Source organism: Lygodium microphyllum, chromosome 12, assembly GCF_053477565.2.
Source record: "Lygodium microphyllum isolate KBCC chromosome 12, Lygodium_microphyllum_v1.1.10, whole genome shotgun sequence".
NCBI lineage: Eukaryota > Viridiplantae > Streptophyta > Polypodiopsida > Schizaeales > Lygodiaceae > Lygodium > Lygodium microphyllum.
In genome coordinates, this window is record NC_141146.1 from 62537249 (window position 1) to 62555632 (window position 18384).

General features: G+C 40.3%; 1 protein-coding gene across 2 annotated transcripts in view; it reads right to left on the reverse strand.

The window, feature by feature from the left end:
• The window catches only part of LOC148027832 (Phosphoglycerate mutase family protein), a 63204-nt gene extending 49254 nt beyond the window's left edge, over window positions 1–13950 (reverse strand). The window contains exons 1-4 of one of the 2 annotated variants that reach the window (XM_087689544.1): window positions 13724–13949; window positions 13549–13629; window positions 11996–12118; window positions 10925–10987 (exon numbers count right to left, since the gene is read on the reverse strand). In XM_087689544.1, the coding sequence (XP_087545670.1) occupies window positions 10925–10987; window positions 11996–12118; window positions 13549–13629; window positions 13724–13804 (348 nt within the window). In that variant the 5' untranslated portion in view covers window positions 13805–13949. Of the gene's footprint in view, window positions 1–10924; window positions 10988–11995; window positions 12119–13548; window positions 13630–13723 lie in introns of both variants that reach the window. The other variant, XM_087689545.1, reaches the window with a different exon arrangement.
• Between the last annotated feature and the right edge of the window lie 4434 nt (window positions 13951–18384).

The window sequence follows — 18384 nt, forward strand, 5'->3', positions numbered from 1 at the left end:
TATGGACCATTTCAAGTGTTGGAGAGGATCACCAATGCATGCTATAGGCTGAAATTGCCTTCACATTGGCAGATACACAATGCCTTTCATGCAAGCTTGCTTAGGCCTTTTCATGGTGATGCACCAAAGAATGTGTCTACTGAAATTCAGCTTGAGATTGAAGAGCTAGATAAAATACTAGTACCAAAGTAGATTTTGGCACACAAAGAGCAAAAGATTAAGGGTAAGGGGTAAGGTTTCCAGAAGGTACTTGGTGAAGTTTCACAATTATTCACCAATGGATGCCAAATGGATGGAGGAGGATGACTTGGCAAACCATGGCGAGGATGACTTGGCAAACCATCCTCACTTGTTGCAGCTTTACCTTGATGCTTTCCAGTTAGAGACAACTTTAGTTCGGGCTCAATCAAGTTCAACAAAGCAAGGGTTCCAAGTATTACCTAATGGCATTAGGTAATACTGAACAATCATCCCAAGGCCCCAGAACGCAGAAACGCCGTCCCGAACGGATGGGCTGAATGGGGATGCCAAAATGGGATGGGGACGTCCCTTGTCTCCTCCCCAACAGCCGTCCCCCAATCCTGGCCGTCCCCTACCGCGTCCCCTTGTCACGTCCCTTGTTAGGGGACGTTTTTAACATGGGATTTTTTTATTTTTTATTTTTTTATGGATGGAGTGGGTGTCTTTTAGGGGGTGGTTTTTTTGTATGTTCTTTGGTAGTATACATTCACCCACACACACAGTAACATGAAACCGGTTTTGGGGATAGGGATGGGAATAGGGACGGGGACAAGAATAATGAATTGCCATCCCCTGTTACCATGAGAGGGGGCTCTAACATGGGGATGGGACTAGGATGGAAAGCTACAAAATGGGCATCCCCTATTACTATGCCCACACATCCATCCACCACATCACATGCATATTTATGTATGTCGTTCCCTCCCATGTCCCACCCCATGTCCTCATTCCTTGCTTTTAGTCGTCCCCCATCCCCATCTCCATTCCCGTTCCTCGTTCCATGTTACTATGCCTACTACTCATGAGGGAGCTAGCACCTCCACTCCTCAATGATGGACAGCTTTAAATACAGTGGATCTCGGATGCATTCAGCATACATTCAGGGTACTATAGCTAACAGTATGTTTGCCAGGAGATTACTATTCCATGTACTAGTCACTATGTTTGGCATGCAGATGGATATGGTTTTCACTGCAGCTTTGAAACTGTACACTTGCATTGATTAATGAAATCAAGGACTGATTAATGAATGCTGGTTTTCAATGTATGATCATTAATATTCAGTGGTATTCAGTTGGTTTTGTGGATAACAGCATATGTTATGATGCCATTGATATCCTAGCCATGGTTTATATGGTTTGGTTTTGCCAAATGACTTGAGCTCATGAGAAATAGACATGTCATATGATAATCTAGAAATGTTTTGAGATTCTTTGTGAGCCTTATGTTATATTATGTTGGCTGGTAATTTTCTGTTGGAGCTCAGCTAGGGATGTGCAGCAGTTCGAGAAGAGTGAGAGAGTGACGGTGAGTGTCAATGAGGGAGAGTGAAAGTACGATTAGATTTGAGTGTACCAACAATGTATTCGTACATAAAGAATAAAATGCATTTACACTTAGGACATATTAAGGGTGCATTCACATGTACAACTAAATAGTGTGTGTGTACTATACACGGAGGTCAAACGGGCCTTTATCCCAACAACCTCCCACTTAAAGGTCCGAAGTGAACCTCTAACCAACTCCCACTAGTCGTATGCAATGCTCATGCTAAGCTCTGCTTAGACTTTTAGTGAGAACATTTCTAGGATTGTCCTCTGTTTTGATATTGCTCAATGTGATTAAACCGTCTTCCAGAATCTGTCTGATAAAGTGATATCACACATCTATATGCTTTGTGCATGAATGATACATGGCATTCTTAGCCAAATACACAGCACTCTGGCTATCACATCCCCAAACTGCAGTACCCATAGACATGCCAAGATCCTCTGCAAGTCTGCTCAACCATACAGCTTCCTTAGAAGCTTCAGTAGTTGATATATATTCAGCTTCAGTAGTACTTAGTGTGATAATATTTTGCAACTTGGAACACCAAGAAATAGAACCACCAGCAACTGTAAAGACATACCTACTAGTGGACCTACGAGTGTCCAATTCACCTGCCATGTCTGCATCATAATAAACCTGCAAACTAAATGCACTTTGCCCATAGCAAATACCCTTTCTTTGTGTACCCTTTAGGTATCAAAGAATACACTTAACAACCTCCTAATGTGTTTTGCCAGGATTTGACATAAACCTGCTAACAACTCCCATAGCATGAGCAATCTCTGGACAAGTGGCAACCATAGCATACATAAGAGAGCCACAAGCTAATGCATAAGGGACTTCCTTCATAGCATTTTCTTCCACGTCATCTTTTAGGCTGTTGGCTTTACTAAGCTTAAGATAAGGAGGTAAGGGTACCCCAAAAGACTTAACTTCAGCCATGTTAAATCTGTCCAATAAATTTTCAAGGTATTTTTCTTAAGATAAAAACAGCAATTGCATTCTATCTCTACGATTCCTCATGCCCAAAATATGCTCTGCATTCCCCAAATCTTTCATGGAGAAGGCTGATTTCAGCTGATTTTTTAGAGCATCCAAGCTAGTCTTTCTTTTCCCAGCTAGCAACATATCATCCACATACAAAACAAGTATGATGGGGCTGCCATCTGTGTCCTTTTTCATGTACAAACAATGATCTACATGGCTGCGTGTAAACCCATGAGATAGCATAAAAGTGTCAAAATTTTTGTACCACTGCCGTGGTGCTTGCTTCAGCCCATACAAACTGCATTTTAGTTTACACACCATCTGTTCTTTTCCAGGAACTACAAAGCCCTCTGGTTGTTTCATGTAAATTTCCTCATCAATGTCACCGTGCAAGAAAGTTATTTTTACATCCATTTAGTACAACTCTAAGTCCAATACAGCAATGAGAACAAAAAGCACACTTAGAGTGGTTATCTTCACAACAGGTGGAAAAGACCTCTTGGAAGTCAATCCCTTCCTTCTGTGCATACTCTTTAGCAACCAGTCTTGCCTTGTACTTGGGTTACCCATCAACTGTCTTTACTTTGTAAACCCATTTGTTTGGAAGAGGCTTTCTTCCTTTGGGCAACGACACAAGATCCCAAGTATCATTTGCATATAGAGATTTAACCTCTTCTTGCATAGCTAGCTCCCACTTATTGCTGAATTCGCATGACTTGGCCTCTTTGAATGTAAGAGGCTCACCCTCATCTATAAGCATCACATAATACAAGGAGGGGTCAAACCTATGTGGTTGCCTTCTTACGCGTGTAGACCTGCGTACCAAATGATCAACATTTTCAAGAATTGGGTCTACATCTAGAGGTATGTTATTTTCAGCATTTATTGGCTGCTGTAAGCCATTTTCAACATGCAATTCATGTTGTACAGTACCTTCATTTTCATTACCAACACCTGCACTTTCATAATCAGCAAGTCTATCTTGCTGTCCATGACCTCCTTGTGCTCCTATTTGCTGTCCATCATCATCTGGCTCAAAAATAACCGGCTGATCATGAGTTTCAGCCTGTGGTACAGCAAACCATGAGGCTCATTTTTTGAAGTAATATTTTACATTTTTCATATCTTCATTAGAGGCTAAAGTATCTTTCAGCAATTTTGCCTCATTAAACACAACATTACAGCTGCGAATAATTTTCTTGGACTAAGGTAACCATACTCTGTAGCCAAATTCACCCTCATCACCATAGCCCATGAAAATGCCTTTGTGGATTTTGGGTCAAGTTTGTTCCTCAACTCATCTCTAACATGCACAAAAGCATCACAACCAAATATGTGTAAATGGTCATATGAGGCCAATTTGCTAGACCAAACCTCCTCAGGGATGCCATTATTTAAGAAACTGTTTGGAGAGCGGTTGCAAATGTGTTTGGTTTTGAGTGCCTCTCCCCAAAATTCATGAGGGAGATTAGCAATGGACAACAGGCACGGCACTCTTTCACATAAAGTCCTATTATATCTTTCAACCGCCCCATTTGAAGAAGGGCTGTAAGGAGCTGTAAGCCCCTTCTTAATACCATGCAAGTCACGAAATGACTTGAATTCAGTAGATGTGAACTCACCCCCATTATCAATTCTCAAGCATTTCAGCTTTCTACCTGTCTGAGTGGTCACAAATGCATGAAAAGTTTTAAAAACAGCAAACACTTCACTTTTCTTTTTCAACAAGTATACCCAAATCTTTTTGGAACAATCATCAATAAAGGAGACAAGTTGTGCAACACCACCCAACGATTTCACGGGCATACTACATACATTAGAATGCACTAAGTCCAAGACATTGAACTTGCGAGAGACACCAAAGTAAAAGGAATTTTTATTTGCTTTCCAAACTGACACTCATTACAAAAGTCAAGTTTAGAGCCTTTTCCATCAACCCTCTTCAAAGAGATAAGGACATCAAGTCCTTTTTGGCTCATATGGCCTAATATCTTATGCCATAACTCCAAATGACATCCAATTTCAGTAACTACAAGAAACTTGCCATTCAAGGCTTTACAGTGCAAACAATACAAAGTGCCCTTCTTGGTTCCTTTTGCAATCAGCATGGAATCCTTTTTCACTTTCCACAAACCACCACCAAACAGTGTAGTGTAACCATGCAAGTCAAGCTGACCAACAGATAGTAAACTCTTTTTAATGCCAGGCACATATCTGACATCTTTCAACACAAGCTCTTGCCCATTATCTAAAGACAAGTATACGGTGCCAATTCCATCAATGCTGCAAGCATGGTTATTTCCAAGATACACCTTTCCATAACTGCCTGTATTGAGCATAGCAAAACACTCCAAGCAAGGAGTTACATGGAAAGAGGCACCGAAGTCTACAATCCAAGTCTGAGTGGCACCATCATCAACTGAAAAAAGTGCATCAATCACATCAGCCTTGGTAATCTGCATATCTTGCATGTAATATACAAGGGCATCATAATCAATTGCACATAGTACATAAACCTCTGTATCCGAAAGCTCGTCTTTGACCACACTGGAGACCACATTGGCCTTTTCCTTGCCTTTGGCTGCCTCAGATGCATTTGTCTTATCCTCCTTTTTCTCTCCTACATTATTCTTTCTCTCTTGTTCCTTCTTGTAATACCTACAATCAAGTTTCTTGTGGCCCTTCCGACCATAGTGATAGCAAGTAATGTCACTCTTTTCCTTACCTTTGCTTTTGCTTCTGTTTCTCTGTCCTGCATCTGCTAAGAAGGCTGCTAGGGTTTGCATTGAGGACACACAAAGTCTATGACCACGACAGAAACACAAAGACACAGACACAGACACAGAGAGCAAAACTCAAACCCTAAATGCAAAACTCAAAACTCAAACACAAACAAAAGAAGGGAGAGAGAGAACACAACTCTGAAGTGAATGAATGATGTAAATGAATGTAAGAGTGTACAGTGTGCTCAAGGGCAGAGCAATGTCAGAGTGTGACGTCCACCGAAGACGGATCCCAAGTCTGTGACCACTAGTCGGAGTGTAGGAGTGCTAAATAGTAAATGGCAGCAGGCTAGTCACCAAAACGCAGCACTCTGGAGGCTAGAAATTGGTAAACGCAGTAGTGTACCACCGATCGGGGGCTGGAAATTGTGCACAGTCTGCTGTAAACAGCAACCTGAAACAGTGTTTGAGAGTGTCAGGGCCTGCAATGCTGAAAACGCAGGCTGGCTGACCTTGGAAATGATGGACAGCAGGCTGAACAGCAGTCTGGGACAGTCTGGAGCAGTCGCCAACAGCTGAGAGCTGTCGCCCACAACAATGGACAGACTGAAGATGATGTGGCTGCAGTCGATGATGGTTGGACAGCAGATGGAGGCGGGCTGCAGGCTGGAAACTGGGCGCCAACAACAACAGAGGGTGTGTGGGCTGGTGTAACCTGCAAAACAAGGATGATGGCTGAATGGGGGCAACTTGTCTATTTATAGATGTGGAAGGGCGCCCCAAATATAAGGGTTTTCACTAAACTTTCTCGAACCGCTCTCCGTTTTAGGGTTTCCACTGAACTCTCTCGAACCGCTCCCCGTTTTAGGGTTTCACTCTAAAAGAGCATTTTTAGTGTGTTTTGGGACTGTTTAAGAGGCTTATCAACAAGTAATGCATATTTTAGCTCAACACCCCATCTTAGGCCCAAAACTGAGCCGAAAGGTTAGGCCAGCTATTGTGATGTTGATGTACCCCAAGGCGTCCCACCCCAAAGCAGCCAAGGGATCGAACAAAGGGTGCACGTTGGCTGCCCAATGGCCTACCAAGACTACAGAGGAGATGGTTATCTTACCAAGGGAATCCAAGAAGTCATCCCAGAGAGGAGAGGGCATCGGACAAAGGGTGCACGACAACTGCCCATTGGTCTACCAAGCCCTACAAAGACGGATGGAACTACATGGAACTTTTGTGTATGTGTGTGTGTGTTTTTTTTTTTTGAATCAGTGTGGTAAATTTTATGGGATGCGGTTGATTGAGGAATAGTGACCCAGAAAACGGGAGCAAGAAGGGTACACCCAACACATCACAAAACAGTACAAGCTAATACATCCACTCAGGATGTCAATGACGAGGAAAAATAGGTGATGAGGTATCCATGTAATGAAGAAGGATGGTGGTGTGGTAACAGCAGCCGCCGGTAGAAACAGCTTAGAATCCGCGCAAGTGGTGCTCTGCACAATGAGATGCAAAGTATGCTACATACTGAAGAATGCTCATGCAGCAGGTGCCACTTGAACGGTGTCCCTCGTGGAAAAATCCTTCACTTCCCAAGCGCCCTAGTACAAAGATGATGAAATCATGCAATGCAAAGGGTAAGGTACAACAGGGGGAAGAAGCCGATGTCAAAGACAAAGTGCTGAAGCCTATAGAATACCAAGAAGGGTAGAAATCCCCTCTCAACCTGGATGTAGATACCGAAGAAGGAAGAGGAGCCTGATGTCGCTATTCATGTGGTGCCGAGAACCATAAGGAATGAAGAGGAGGAGGAAGCATCCCAGCTAGAAGAGCTAGATAGAAGTCACCGCCATGATAGCATCAAGAGAGATGCTGCACGATCCGCCTCGAGAGGGGAAGCCTCCATGCTGGTAGAAGAGCAAAACTTCAAGGATGATAAAACCATGAAGGAACGGCACACATCCCAAGTCTCTAGCCCATGTAGGACTGGGCAAACCTGCATGTTAGCCCTACACTGAAAACAAAACCTGCAAAGGAGATCAAAGTCTGCAATCACAAAGGTCAGTAGTGAGATGCTCCAAAAACAAAACTAAACTAAAATGAAAAGCTAACTGAAGGAACAAGTGCAAAGATGCAAATGTGTATGTGTGTGTGAGTAAATACAGCGGAAGACTTAAAATGTAGAGACAAAAATCCTATGGGCCCAACTCTGAGAGTACCAAACATGAATGTTAGACTGACCTAGGGTATCCGAAAGAACCTAGAGACATGCTAGTCTAAGAAGGTGGCCACCATCGTGTACGTCCAGTAGCAGGGCTCTGCCAAGGGAACGTCTGACAAGGTGGGAAGGAAGGTGAGATAGATGCATGAAGTGCAACAGGAACGGAACCTGCAGACCAATCAACCAATCCTTCACAAGTAGAGAAGGATGGCCACTGAGGCTGTCCGGGTGCCATATGTCCAGCAGTCGTTGTGGGGGCTGGAGAAGCAGATGGAGCAGCAGCGGAAGGCGTAGCCCCACTGAATTGTGAAGTCACAGCGGTCTGCTGAGGCTTTTTAGATAAAAGACCTTGGGCCTTGGAGCGACACTCCTCGTCCACATAGCCTGCTCTCTGGCAGTGTGTGCAAAATCGATTTTTCTTAGGAAGTTGCTGCCAGATAGGTCATGATTCTTTGGTTCCATCAGAGGAAGAGTAGTCACCCTTTCATTGGCTTGCCTTCGCATCTAGAGAGTTCTTGCCATTGGTGGTTTTCCCGCCCGAAGAAGAAGCCACTAACCCCCTCTACTCTGAATAAGGCTGTGATGAGGATTTCTTGTGGACTTGATCATGCAACCTTGCGTAACGCAAAAACTGGCACTCAAACTCGTAGAAGATTGGCCATTGAGGTTGGGAGATGATATGTTGAATGAAAAACCACCTATAGTCAGTCAGCTTGACTTTCAGATTATCCCCTTCCTTAAGAGAGAACTCTTGCAGCTCAAAGTCGAGATTGATGCGCCGAGTACGATCACGAGAGGCATAGCGGTCGAGAAGGTGACTCCCAACGCTCTGACGCGAGTGGGAAGTGCTGCAACTGAGAGTGAAACTCAAGAAGTAATCCCTGCAGCAGCTCAACATTGGCTGTAGCATTGCGGACTCTCCATTGACGGATGTAGTCAAGGGTCAAGGTGACCTAGTCGAGGGTCCGGCATAGGCTTTAGACCAATAACGAGGTCCCAATGACCCTGAGACTCAAGCACTTGTTGCATGAAATTCGACCAAGTAGTGAAATTTGACCTGTCAAAACATGTCTTATCCGTAAGGCATTCTTGGCCGTTGCAACAGGAGTGGTAGTGCTCGGAGATGGATAGTGTGAAAAAGTGTAGTGGGGGTAGGATGGGGGAGTGGAGTACACTTGGAAATGGGCCCCAGAGTGCCCACCAAGCATTTGGGTAGTATGCAAGGTGGATCCATAGGTAGGGATGGGCTGACTAGGCATGGGCATAGTAGCCACATGAGGAAACCAAGGAGGTGGGATGGGAACACGGGGAGCAAATGAAAATCCCTACGTAGGTGTAACGCAAGGAGAGTGTGAAGACGCACCATAAGCTGAGGATGGAAACCCTTGCGTACGAGTGGTCATGGGAGATGTGAAGCTGGGGATAGTGAGGGGGATGACCATCACAGTCGACCCAGGAGTGATGGGTATGCTCATTTGCTAAAAGGTGAGAGGCACTGTGTTAAAGGGTAGCATTCTCCCTAACGAAGTACCATGGTGCAAAGAGGTAGAGAATGGGGTGGAGAAGGAAAAGGTGCTAGGAGCGGAGATGGTAGATCCAACCCCTAGGGTGTGTGATGCAGATGTGGAGTGTAATCCAAGGTTTTGGAAACTCAAACCCTAAACGCAAAACTCAAAACTCAAACACAAACAAAAGAAGGGAGAGAGAGAACATAACTCTAAAGTGAATGAATGCTGTAAATGAATGTAAGAGTGTACCTACATCTTCCAAGAAAAACTCTTCTCTCAAAGCTTTCTTAAAAGTTGCCCAATCAGCATCTCTTCTATGTAACAAACGGGAGAAATACCGACTCCATGCATACTACGGTACCCCATGAAACAACATATTTTCTTCATACAACCGGATGAAGACCGAAACATTTTGACCCTTAAACTGCTTCAATTCCTATCCCACTGCTTGCAATGCATTCACAGCTAAAGAATTAATTTTTTCCGCTTCCTACCGAGTTTGCATCTACTATTGTAACAACTGTTGTTGTTGCTGCAACAAAGCAATCATCTGTTACAAAGCATCACCATCACTTGAACTAGCAAAATTCTCCATCTTTACACACCTTCTGCCGACTTTCACGTCGGGTTCACCACTGTCGGAGCGTTTGGGGTCGAAAGTCTACCACGAGGGTAAGAGACAGTAGAGTGAAGGGAGATTCAAGGAGAGGAGTAGACGGAAGAGAAGGGGTTTAAAGAAATAAAAGATGTAGAAGAACACTAGAGATAAAACCTGTCAATTTATTTTTGCATCCTAAGAACACTAGAGATAAAGCCTGTCAATTTATTTTTGCATCCTAAGAAGATAAATCTCTTGTACACCAAAAACGTGTATAAAATAATAGCTTCCTCTCTGCTGCTCAGACCACCAATCTGATACTTCCGTTGGCTCCAAAAGAGGGGTAAAATACTAGGATGCCTGGTCAAAATTCTCCCAAATCACTCCTTCTCTCAATTCGAAGTGTTGTTCACTGCCTAAAAACTACGATCGCGCGTCTCGCGATTTCGCCAATCCTTCTTTTTGTATAAAATCCCCCAAAAATGGCTGAAAGCCACTTGCTTTTTTTTTTTTACATGTCATCCTATTCTAGAAGTTATCTACAGTTTTTGGATGTTTACAAGAGATAATATCTAAAATATCAAAAATTGGCTAAACTTGTCCAAAAATCTAGTATTTTTAAACCATCCACGCTAAGGACACTGACATTAATGAATAATATAGCATTGGCTCTCTAAATTAATAAAAAAAACCGAATGACGATGCACTCTAGAGTTTTTCACACTGTGTCCGCGTAGCGGTATGACAACGCAAGCAAGTGCCAAGCAAGCCAGCCAATTGGGTGGCAGCAAGCAAGCAGTAGGCAATGTCGAGTGGCAAGTAAGTAGGCTAGCGGCAACCAAGTGAACCAAGCATAGCAGGTGCCAAGCAATGTGCAAAGGGAGAGGCAGAAGGTGGTAGGAGGCGTAGGGGCTATAAGGACGGTAGAGGTAACAACAGTTGTATAAGAGGTGGGGTTCACATCATAGGGATCATGTACTTTCAAATTAATATGCAAAGTTGAAACTTTGGACTTTCTTCCATTATCTTTTGACTTGATACATTCCGCATTTTCTTTGAATATTGATTATTAAATAATGGATCTTTGCATTAGTTGATAATCCAATAAAGGCGTCTTGAAAGTGAAAAACAAATTGCTCAAGAGCATATTTGCACCACATAAAAATGTATTTGAGCAACCAAGAAGTAGTTGCATAGATGCTTGCAAACAAGATGAAGGAGAGGGAAAGCTTGTCATGTGATTCACTTTGTTTATCCTTTCAATTGCATGCATACACCCACACAACCACAACATCCATGGAAAAGCAAGTAAACCTACATGATCATGAGATTGAAGCTCTAACGAAGGTCCAAAGTACCTTTCTCGTAAATCCTCCACAAACTACATCATGCACCCAAAAGAATAGTATGCATCATTAGACACAAATCATCTACAACATTTTAAAAACTCAAATCATGTACCATGATGTGATATGGTTAATAGAAATTGGTTATACTATCAGATATTTCAAATTCGGCATGTCAAACATACAAAACCCTGATTTTCAAAAGAATTTCAAAAAAGAATGCAAGAAGATTATATTACATCTTTCTTGATCACATTGCCTCTGCCAAAGAGAGTTGGAAAATCCACAAATGATATCCATGTCATTGGGTGGCCTTAAGGCTGAGATATGAGGGTGTCAGTCTAAGCATGCAGGCCTAGAAGAGCAATCCATGCACTTCATAATCCTGTTAGGATGTCAGCCAGTTGACATGTCAATGCATAAACAAGGACCATGAGACTTTACAAAATTCCAATAAAACAAAGCCCCAAGCATTTTAGAAGCTGGATGGCAGAAAAAACAACTGTAAAACTTCAAATGAGTGTATGTGGTGCAGACAGTCCTAAAAACCCTGCAGAAAGAGAAAATCACCCTAATTTTCAACAAAGGTGTCAGTGCTAGAAAGGACTGCAAAAGGCGACTGTGGAAACTATCAATTAAGTTCATATGGTGCTCACAGATTATGAACAAGAACCGAGACAATGCAGGGACTGTTGCTTCATTTCAAATAATGCATCAGAGCTGGAGAGGATTGTAAATGATCAATGGCGACTGATGAAAATCAATAGAGACACAATGTGTATGCTACTTGGAATTATGTTTCAGAACCATCCAATGCTAATTGCAAATGGGAGGAATAATTATGTGTTAGTGGCAAGAGTAATTGGCCATGTTATCTGGGAGTGTTGGTAAGTGATCACACCCCTCAACTTCTGCAAGCAGAGGATGCTCCATTTTAAAACATTCCAATCATGTCTTTGGGGAGAATGCCAAAACCCCAAAAACAACAAAGAAAATTTGGCAATGTCTTAAATAATAGAGAGCAAGAGCAGAGAACACTGTACTTGCACATTGCAAGGATCAATCTTCAAGACATCCACGACTTCTTTTGCTGTGTCTCTCGTTCTGCTGAAGGGGGAGCAAAATATCCGCACTTTTTCCAAGGAGATGCTTTCTCCTTCAATTGCCTGACAAATGGTTGAAATGATGTTAAGACTCCAGCAGCACTATCAAACTTTTCTTACCATCTCTTTAAGGCTTCCTCATAGCAATCAGAATATTACTTTCATCATTCTCACTTGGCACACCTCAGACTTTGCAAAAATTAAAAGACGATTGGAAGCAATAAGGTGATATTTTGCTTTGTAAATATATACTCAACAATTAATATTGGAAGTATATTCACAAAATCAGAATTCCATGATCTAATGCTATAACCTGAAAAGCACTGAAAAATCAAACATCACATCTGTACCATGATGTGATTAAGGTCCCTTGGTGTTTATATAGTTAGCCTAAATAGGCAAGTTTGTACCACTAGTTTTGCCCCTTGTGTACACAAGCAATAGGCACTTTGGCTAATTCCTAGCATCGGACCATTGCCACTGAGGAGCCACAAGCAATAGAAACTTTATCCAATTCCTTGAATGGGACAACTATCCAATCATATGTCATGAAGTAGGGCAAGTGGAGGAACACTTGGAAACTTGAATAACAAGAAACTTGGCACTTGTCCTCTCTTTAAGGCTTTCCTTCTTTGGCTAAAAATTATCTAGAATAGGAACATCAAAGATTACAAAAAACTGTTAGGATTCAAAGTGCTACTTTTACAGCCTCTCTCTTTTCTAGGGTTAGCATTTTTAGACCAATCCGAGGTTCCTAAAATCTAGGGGACCCCCAATATGAGTATCACATGAAAGCTTTTTCTGAGCACATGAAAAAAATAGTCCTAGGATTCTAAAAGGAGATTTCTATGGAAACGTTTTTGCATTCTAAAGTTCACCTTACATGTGCACATTGCACAAACTTTTCATGATTATAACACCTTGCCCATTGTAACTCACTACATTGAGGAATCTAGAACACACTCCAAGGTGTTAATCCTTTCTATGTGTGAGATTAGCCCTTGATATGGTTGAGTTTCGGTCAGAGTCACCCAATCAGGTCATGAAGATGGAAGTGTGTACTATGTTTGTTCTAACCTACTACATTGGTCAATCATGACATATGACCACTCATCCATGGCCACCTCTAGCACACTATTCTGGATATCTTTCAATCACATAGAAAAACGAATGTAGTAACTAATTCAGCATCTAAATTTCATAAAAATAATCCAACTTCTTTTAATATTGAGTTGAGACAAGGACTCTTATGCAACAGTTTGGGTTTCGTTTCTTTCTAGGCCCACCAGAATGAAAAGGAACCTAGAAGTCCACAGGGGTTACGGCATCAGGATGGACAGCAACGAAAAGAAACTATAACCTCCCTGGTACCAGGTAGCACAGAGGGTAATCCTGGTAAGGGATAATAGATGAACTGACATAAGAGGGCCATCCTAACAGTAGATAGTAGAGAATGCTTGTATGCAAATAGATAACTAAAACCGGAAAATTACTTGTTTAAAGAGTTGTCCTGCTGCTCGAGCTTGTTCCACACCCTGGGGAGCGAGCCCATGCTCTTCCAGGATACCGTTTCTCTGCAGATTTCGAAGACAAATGAATGATAAACATCAAAAGTAAGAGCATTCTGGATGTGGCATTGATCAGAAAGATGTGTTCTGCAGTCCTTACCAGGTGTGACACAATCAGGCCCTTCTGATTGGGAATGCTGCGACCGTGGCGAAGCACCCAATACTTGTTTTTAAGGTCCATTCAGGTCTGTCGAGTATTTTTCCTAGGGCGATTCTTCTAATGCAGAGAACAGATGTGTCGCAAAATTCTGTTGATGCAGCATTGCAGAGAGAAGATATCCTGCATAATGTTTGGATTTTGCATCATTTGGGATGGACACCCAAAGTGTCCTTTTTTATATATAAATTTATAGCAGCTTTTCAGGCCCAAAAAAGTGTCTTAAAAGCTACTAACACCTGGGCTTGAGCCTTGGGCTGATGAAAAAGACCAAGCCCATGAAAAAGATATGACCTTTGGGTTAAGGTTAGCCCTAAAGAAGTGTGGGCATTTGCTAGGCAAGTCCAAATGAAAAAGTTAGACCTTTGAGGTGTTTTGGAATTGGCAACACACCCGTGTCAATTAACTTGGCGAGTCAACATAATCGAGCTCAGAATGCGTGTGTCCCATTGGCGTTAACTTGCACTCCCAAAAAAAGAGAACACTTCAAGGTTGATGTAGTATTGCTAAAAATGATTGTCCTCCATCAACCAAGGTTACTTTGGACACATTACTTTACACACACACACACACACACACACACTCTCTCTCTCTCTCTCTCTCTCTCTCTCTCTCTCTCTCTCTCTCATATATATATATATATATATATATATATATATATATATATATATATTATATTGCATTTATATAGTTGTATTATGTAAAGATACATTCCATACATTGTCGAGAGACTTAGTGTTTGGCCAAAAGACACCAAGTCTTGGATAGAGAGAGTTTAGCTTAGGGAGATTTGGTTTTTGGACAAGAAGAAGAGAAGAGTAGAGAAATTGGTTAGAAGGAAACAAATAGGTTCAAAATATAGCTATGACATGTCTATATTTCAAAAAGGCTTGAAACCAATGTTCGCATAAACATAAGTTTTTGGGAGTTTTGAATAGCATAGACTTGACAATGATCAACCTTAAATGCAATAAGCAACCATACACAAATATGGATAGCAAACAATAATTTTATGAAGCAAAATATATCCCTACATGTATGGGAACAGCTCTTGACCTATTCAGCCCATAAATTCATGAAATTACCTTGCAATAGACCAAGAACAAACTCCTTGATCAGCCCAACATCTCAATCTTTGCTTTGAGTATAGTAGTGAGTCAAGATTGCTTCATCACAATCCATAGCTCCCTTGTTTCAAGACAGTGGTGAGTACGTGACAATAAGAGTTTCATAATAGCAATGGCTTGCGTCAAAACCCTTGTTTGCATCAATTTATAATAGTAATTATTAGAGTAGAACAACACACAGACAATAACCCATAAGTATGAAGCAAGCAAACCATATCTGCCTCTTGCTATGCACTATTATTCCTTTCATTTAGTGATTGACAACAATGACTACATAAAAGCAGATTTAGAACAACAATAGACATGCATGAGAGCTCTTATTTGCCTCAGTTTAGAGATATAAAATTGGCATGAAGATCCCCTCCAAATGCAAGATATTCACTACCAAGAACCCTTGCTTTTTCCCATTGTTATCCTCCCCATACAATAGTGCCTTGTGCCCTTTGCTATCCACACAATCTGAAGACCTCACTTTTTGCATTGCAAATTGCCCTATCCTCATCCACAACTTACTGGCCCTCTCAATCATGGATAACACATTCTAAATTTAACTATGTTGTACCCCTTTTGAACTTAAAGGTTCCACCTTACATCATAATACCCAATCCTTGAAGTGTCTTCACATTACAAATAGTCTAATACATATCCTTTTACCCTCAATGGTTCTAATATTGCCTAATTCACTTTACATATTTCCATAGAGTACGTGCAATCATCAAGTAGATAGGGAAAGTACAATCCCATATGCATATGGCTAGGATACCCATTTATGTTCATCCTTAGAGTTTTCAAATACTACTCCACAAACCATACAACAGCATTCAACACCCATGTATAATCTATATAATATCCTAATCACAATAAAATCACTAATTTTCCATACAATAGAATTATTTCATACAAAAAATATATTTTAAATGTTCTATACCCATTATAGTTTGCATAATACCCTAATCACCATATAATCACTAATCTTCCATACAAAGGAATTATTAGCATTGCCCTTAGGGCATATGCTTATACAATAGTGTGGTGACAAGGTGGTGCAAGTTGTGAAAAAATTCCCCATTGCTATTAACTTTAGTTAAGGGATCCACTTAGCCTTGAAATGTGTGGATATCTTGCTTTTTGAGAAAGAAGAGTTTATTGTCAAAAAATTAAAGAAAAAGAGCTCTCTCTCTCTCTCTCTCTCTCTCTCTCTCTCTCTCTCTCTCTCTCTCTCTCTCTCTCTCTCTCTCTCTCTCTCTCTCTCTCTCTCTCTCTCTCTCTCTCTCTCTCTCTCTCTCTCTCTCTCTCTCTCAGCCTTGAAATGTGTGGATATCTTGCTTTTCGAGAAAGAAGAGTTTATTGTCAAAAAATTAAAGAAAAAGAGCGCTCTCTCTCTCTCTCTCTCTCTCTCTCTCTCTCTCTCTCTCTCTCTCTCTCTCTCTCTCTCTCTCTCTCTCTCTCTCTCTCTCTCTCTCTCTCTCTCTCTCTCTCTCTCTCTCTCTCTCTCTCTCTCTCTCTCATGAAGAAATAAAGGGCAATTCCTTGCACATGATAGTGCACCCTTGTTTCACATGAATTGTTATTTGGTGCAAATGATATTTTGTATGAAAGTATTATCCATACAAAGTCTTTTTTTGTAAGAAATAGTTATTTTGAACAAAAAAACTTATTTCATACGAAACAATATTATGTATGAAATATGAACTTTTCTATATTAACTTAAAAAATCATACAAACAAAAGAATCAACGTAATCATAATTTGAGCTTGCAACACTACAACCTTTAGTAACATTAATAAACCCATATTTACATAGTAAAAAATATTCCTTAAAGATTTTAACAATAACAAAAATAATAATAAGTAATGAATTAATTAAAATGAAATTTATACATATTTAATTAGTTTGTAAACTAATAAAGAGAACTATTAACTCACCCTTATTGAAGGTACCCTCGACTTTGAATAACAATAGCTTTCCTTGGTTACACAGTGTGGCTATCTTACTTTTCTCTCACTTCACACTTTATTTGTAAGTCTACTTCACATTTGTCATCTTGGTAGTAGCCATTGATCAAGGGTCCCAAGTACTACACTCGAGACCTTTAATTAATGGGCTACTACAATTGAGAAATGTGAAGTGGAAAGACCAATGCATAGTGGAATACGAGAGAAGCAAGGAAGCCACATCTCAATCATGCAATCAGGGAGAGAGAGTGTTATTTGAGTCGATAGTATCTTGATTAAACGAAGTGTTATTCAAAGTTGAGGGTACCTTGATTAAGGGCGAGTTAATAGTTCTTTGCATTAGTCCACTAGCAAATCTCATTCGCCTAGAATATATTTCAAATATCTTACTTCATATACATTAACTTAAAGTTTATTTTACTTAAATACAATTTTAATTTAATTTAATGTATTTAAATAAACTTTAAATTTTTGTGTAATTATTTAGCTTAATTGTTATATATTTTTAAATATATTTATTATTAATCATCTATATGATTGATTTATTATATTAAATTATTTATTAACATAAAATTCAATAATTTTAATTAATTATCATATAATTTTCAACTCATTAATCCCAAAAGAGACCTTTGAGCTAAAGTTCATATTGAAAAAAAAAATTGCCTTTTCCATTATAAAGATTGATCAAAATTGATAGATATGCCATACAATCCCCATTTTCATAGGGGAGTATTCTTTCATATGAAAGAATCCTCCATTTTATTTCATACAAAATATATTTTCAGCAGCCATTTTCTTAATTCAATACAATAATCACCATATGCACAGCCACACTTATGTATTATATGACGTACTTTTAGGTGTCATTGTATAGTAATCCTATATTTTCCATGTTATATAAATCTCGTATTCATACTAATGCAACCTAGCTCTCTCTCTCTCTCTCTCTCTCTCTCTCTCTCTCTCTCTCTCTCTCTCTCTCTCTCTCTCTCTCTCTCTCTCTCTCTCTCTCTCTCTCTCTCTCTCTCTCTCTCTCTCTCTCTCTCTCTCTCTCTCTCTCTCTCTCTCTCTCTACTATTTTTAGTATGAAAGATGTATACATATAAGAGAGTGGGAAAATAATAATGGGAAATAATACTAGCTACATTGGCTAGTATTTAAAGTGCAAGAGACTTTTACTTTTTAGGATTCAATAATATAGAAGTCTCATCTTACATCTTCTCTCCTAGTTTTCATGGCTTCTCTCTCTTCCTGTCTTTCTCTTTCAAATTCTAGTATTTCTCTCTCCTCGACTAGAATTTCTCTCTCCTTTACATTCTTCTTCTTCTTCTCTCTCTCCTAGTTTCCTTCATTATAAGTGGTATCAAAGCCCTAGGCTTTTTATCCACTCTAGCCATTTTTCTCTATCCGTTTCTTCAAATTTCCTTTCAAAAAATTATATTTCAGACAAGTACAACAAGTATAAGACATGGAACTATAACTAGCAATGACTTGCAGGACACCTATAGTTGGAAGAAGA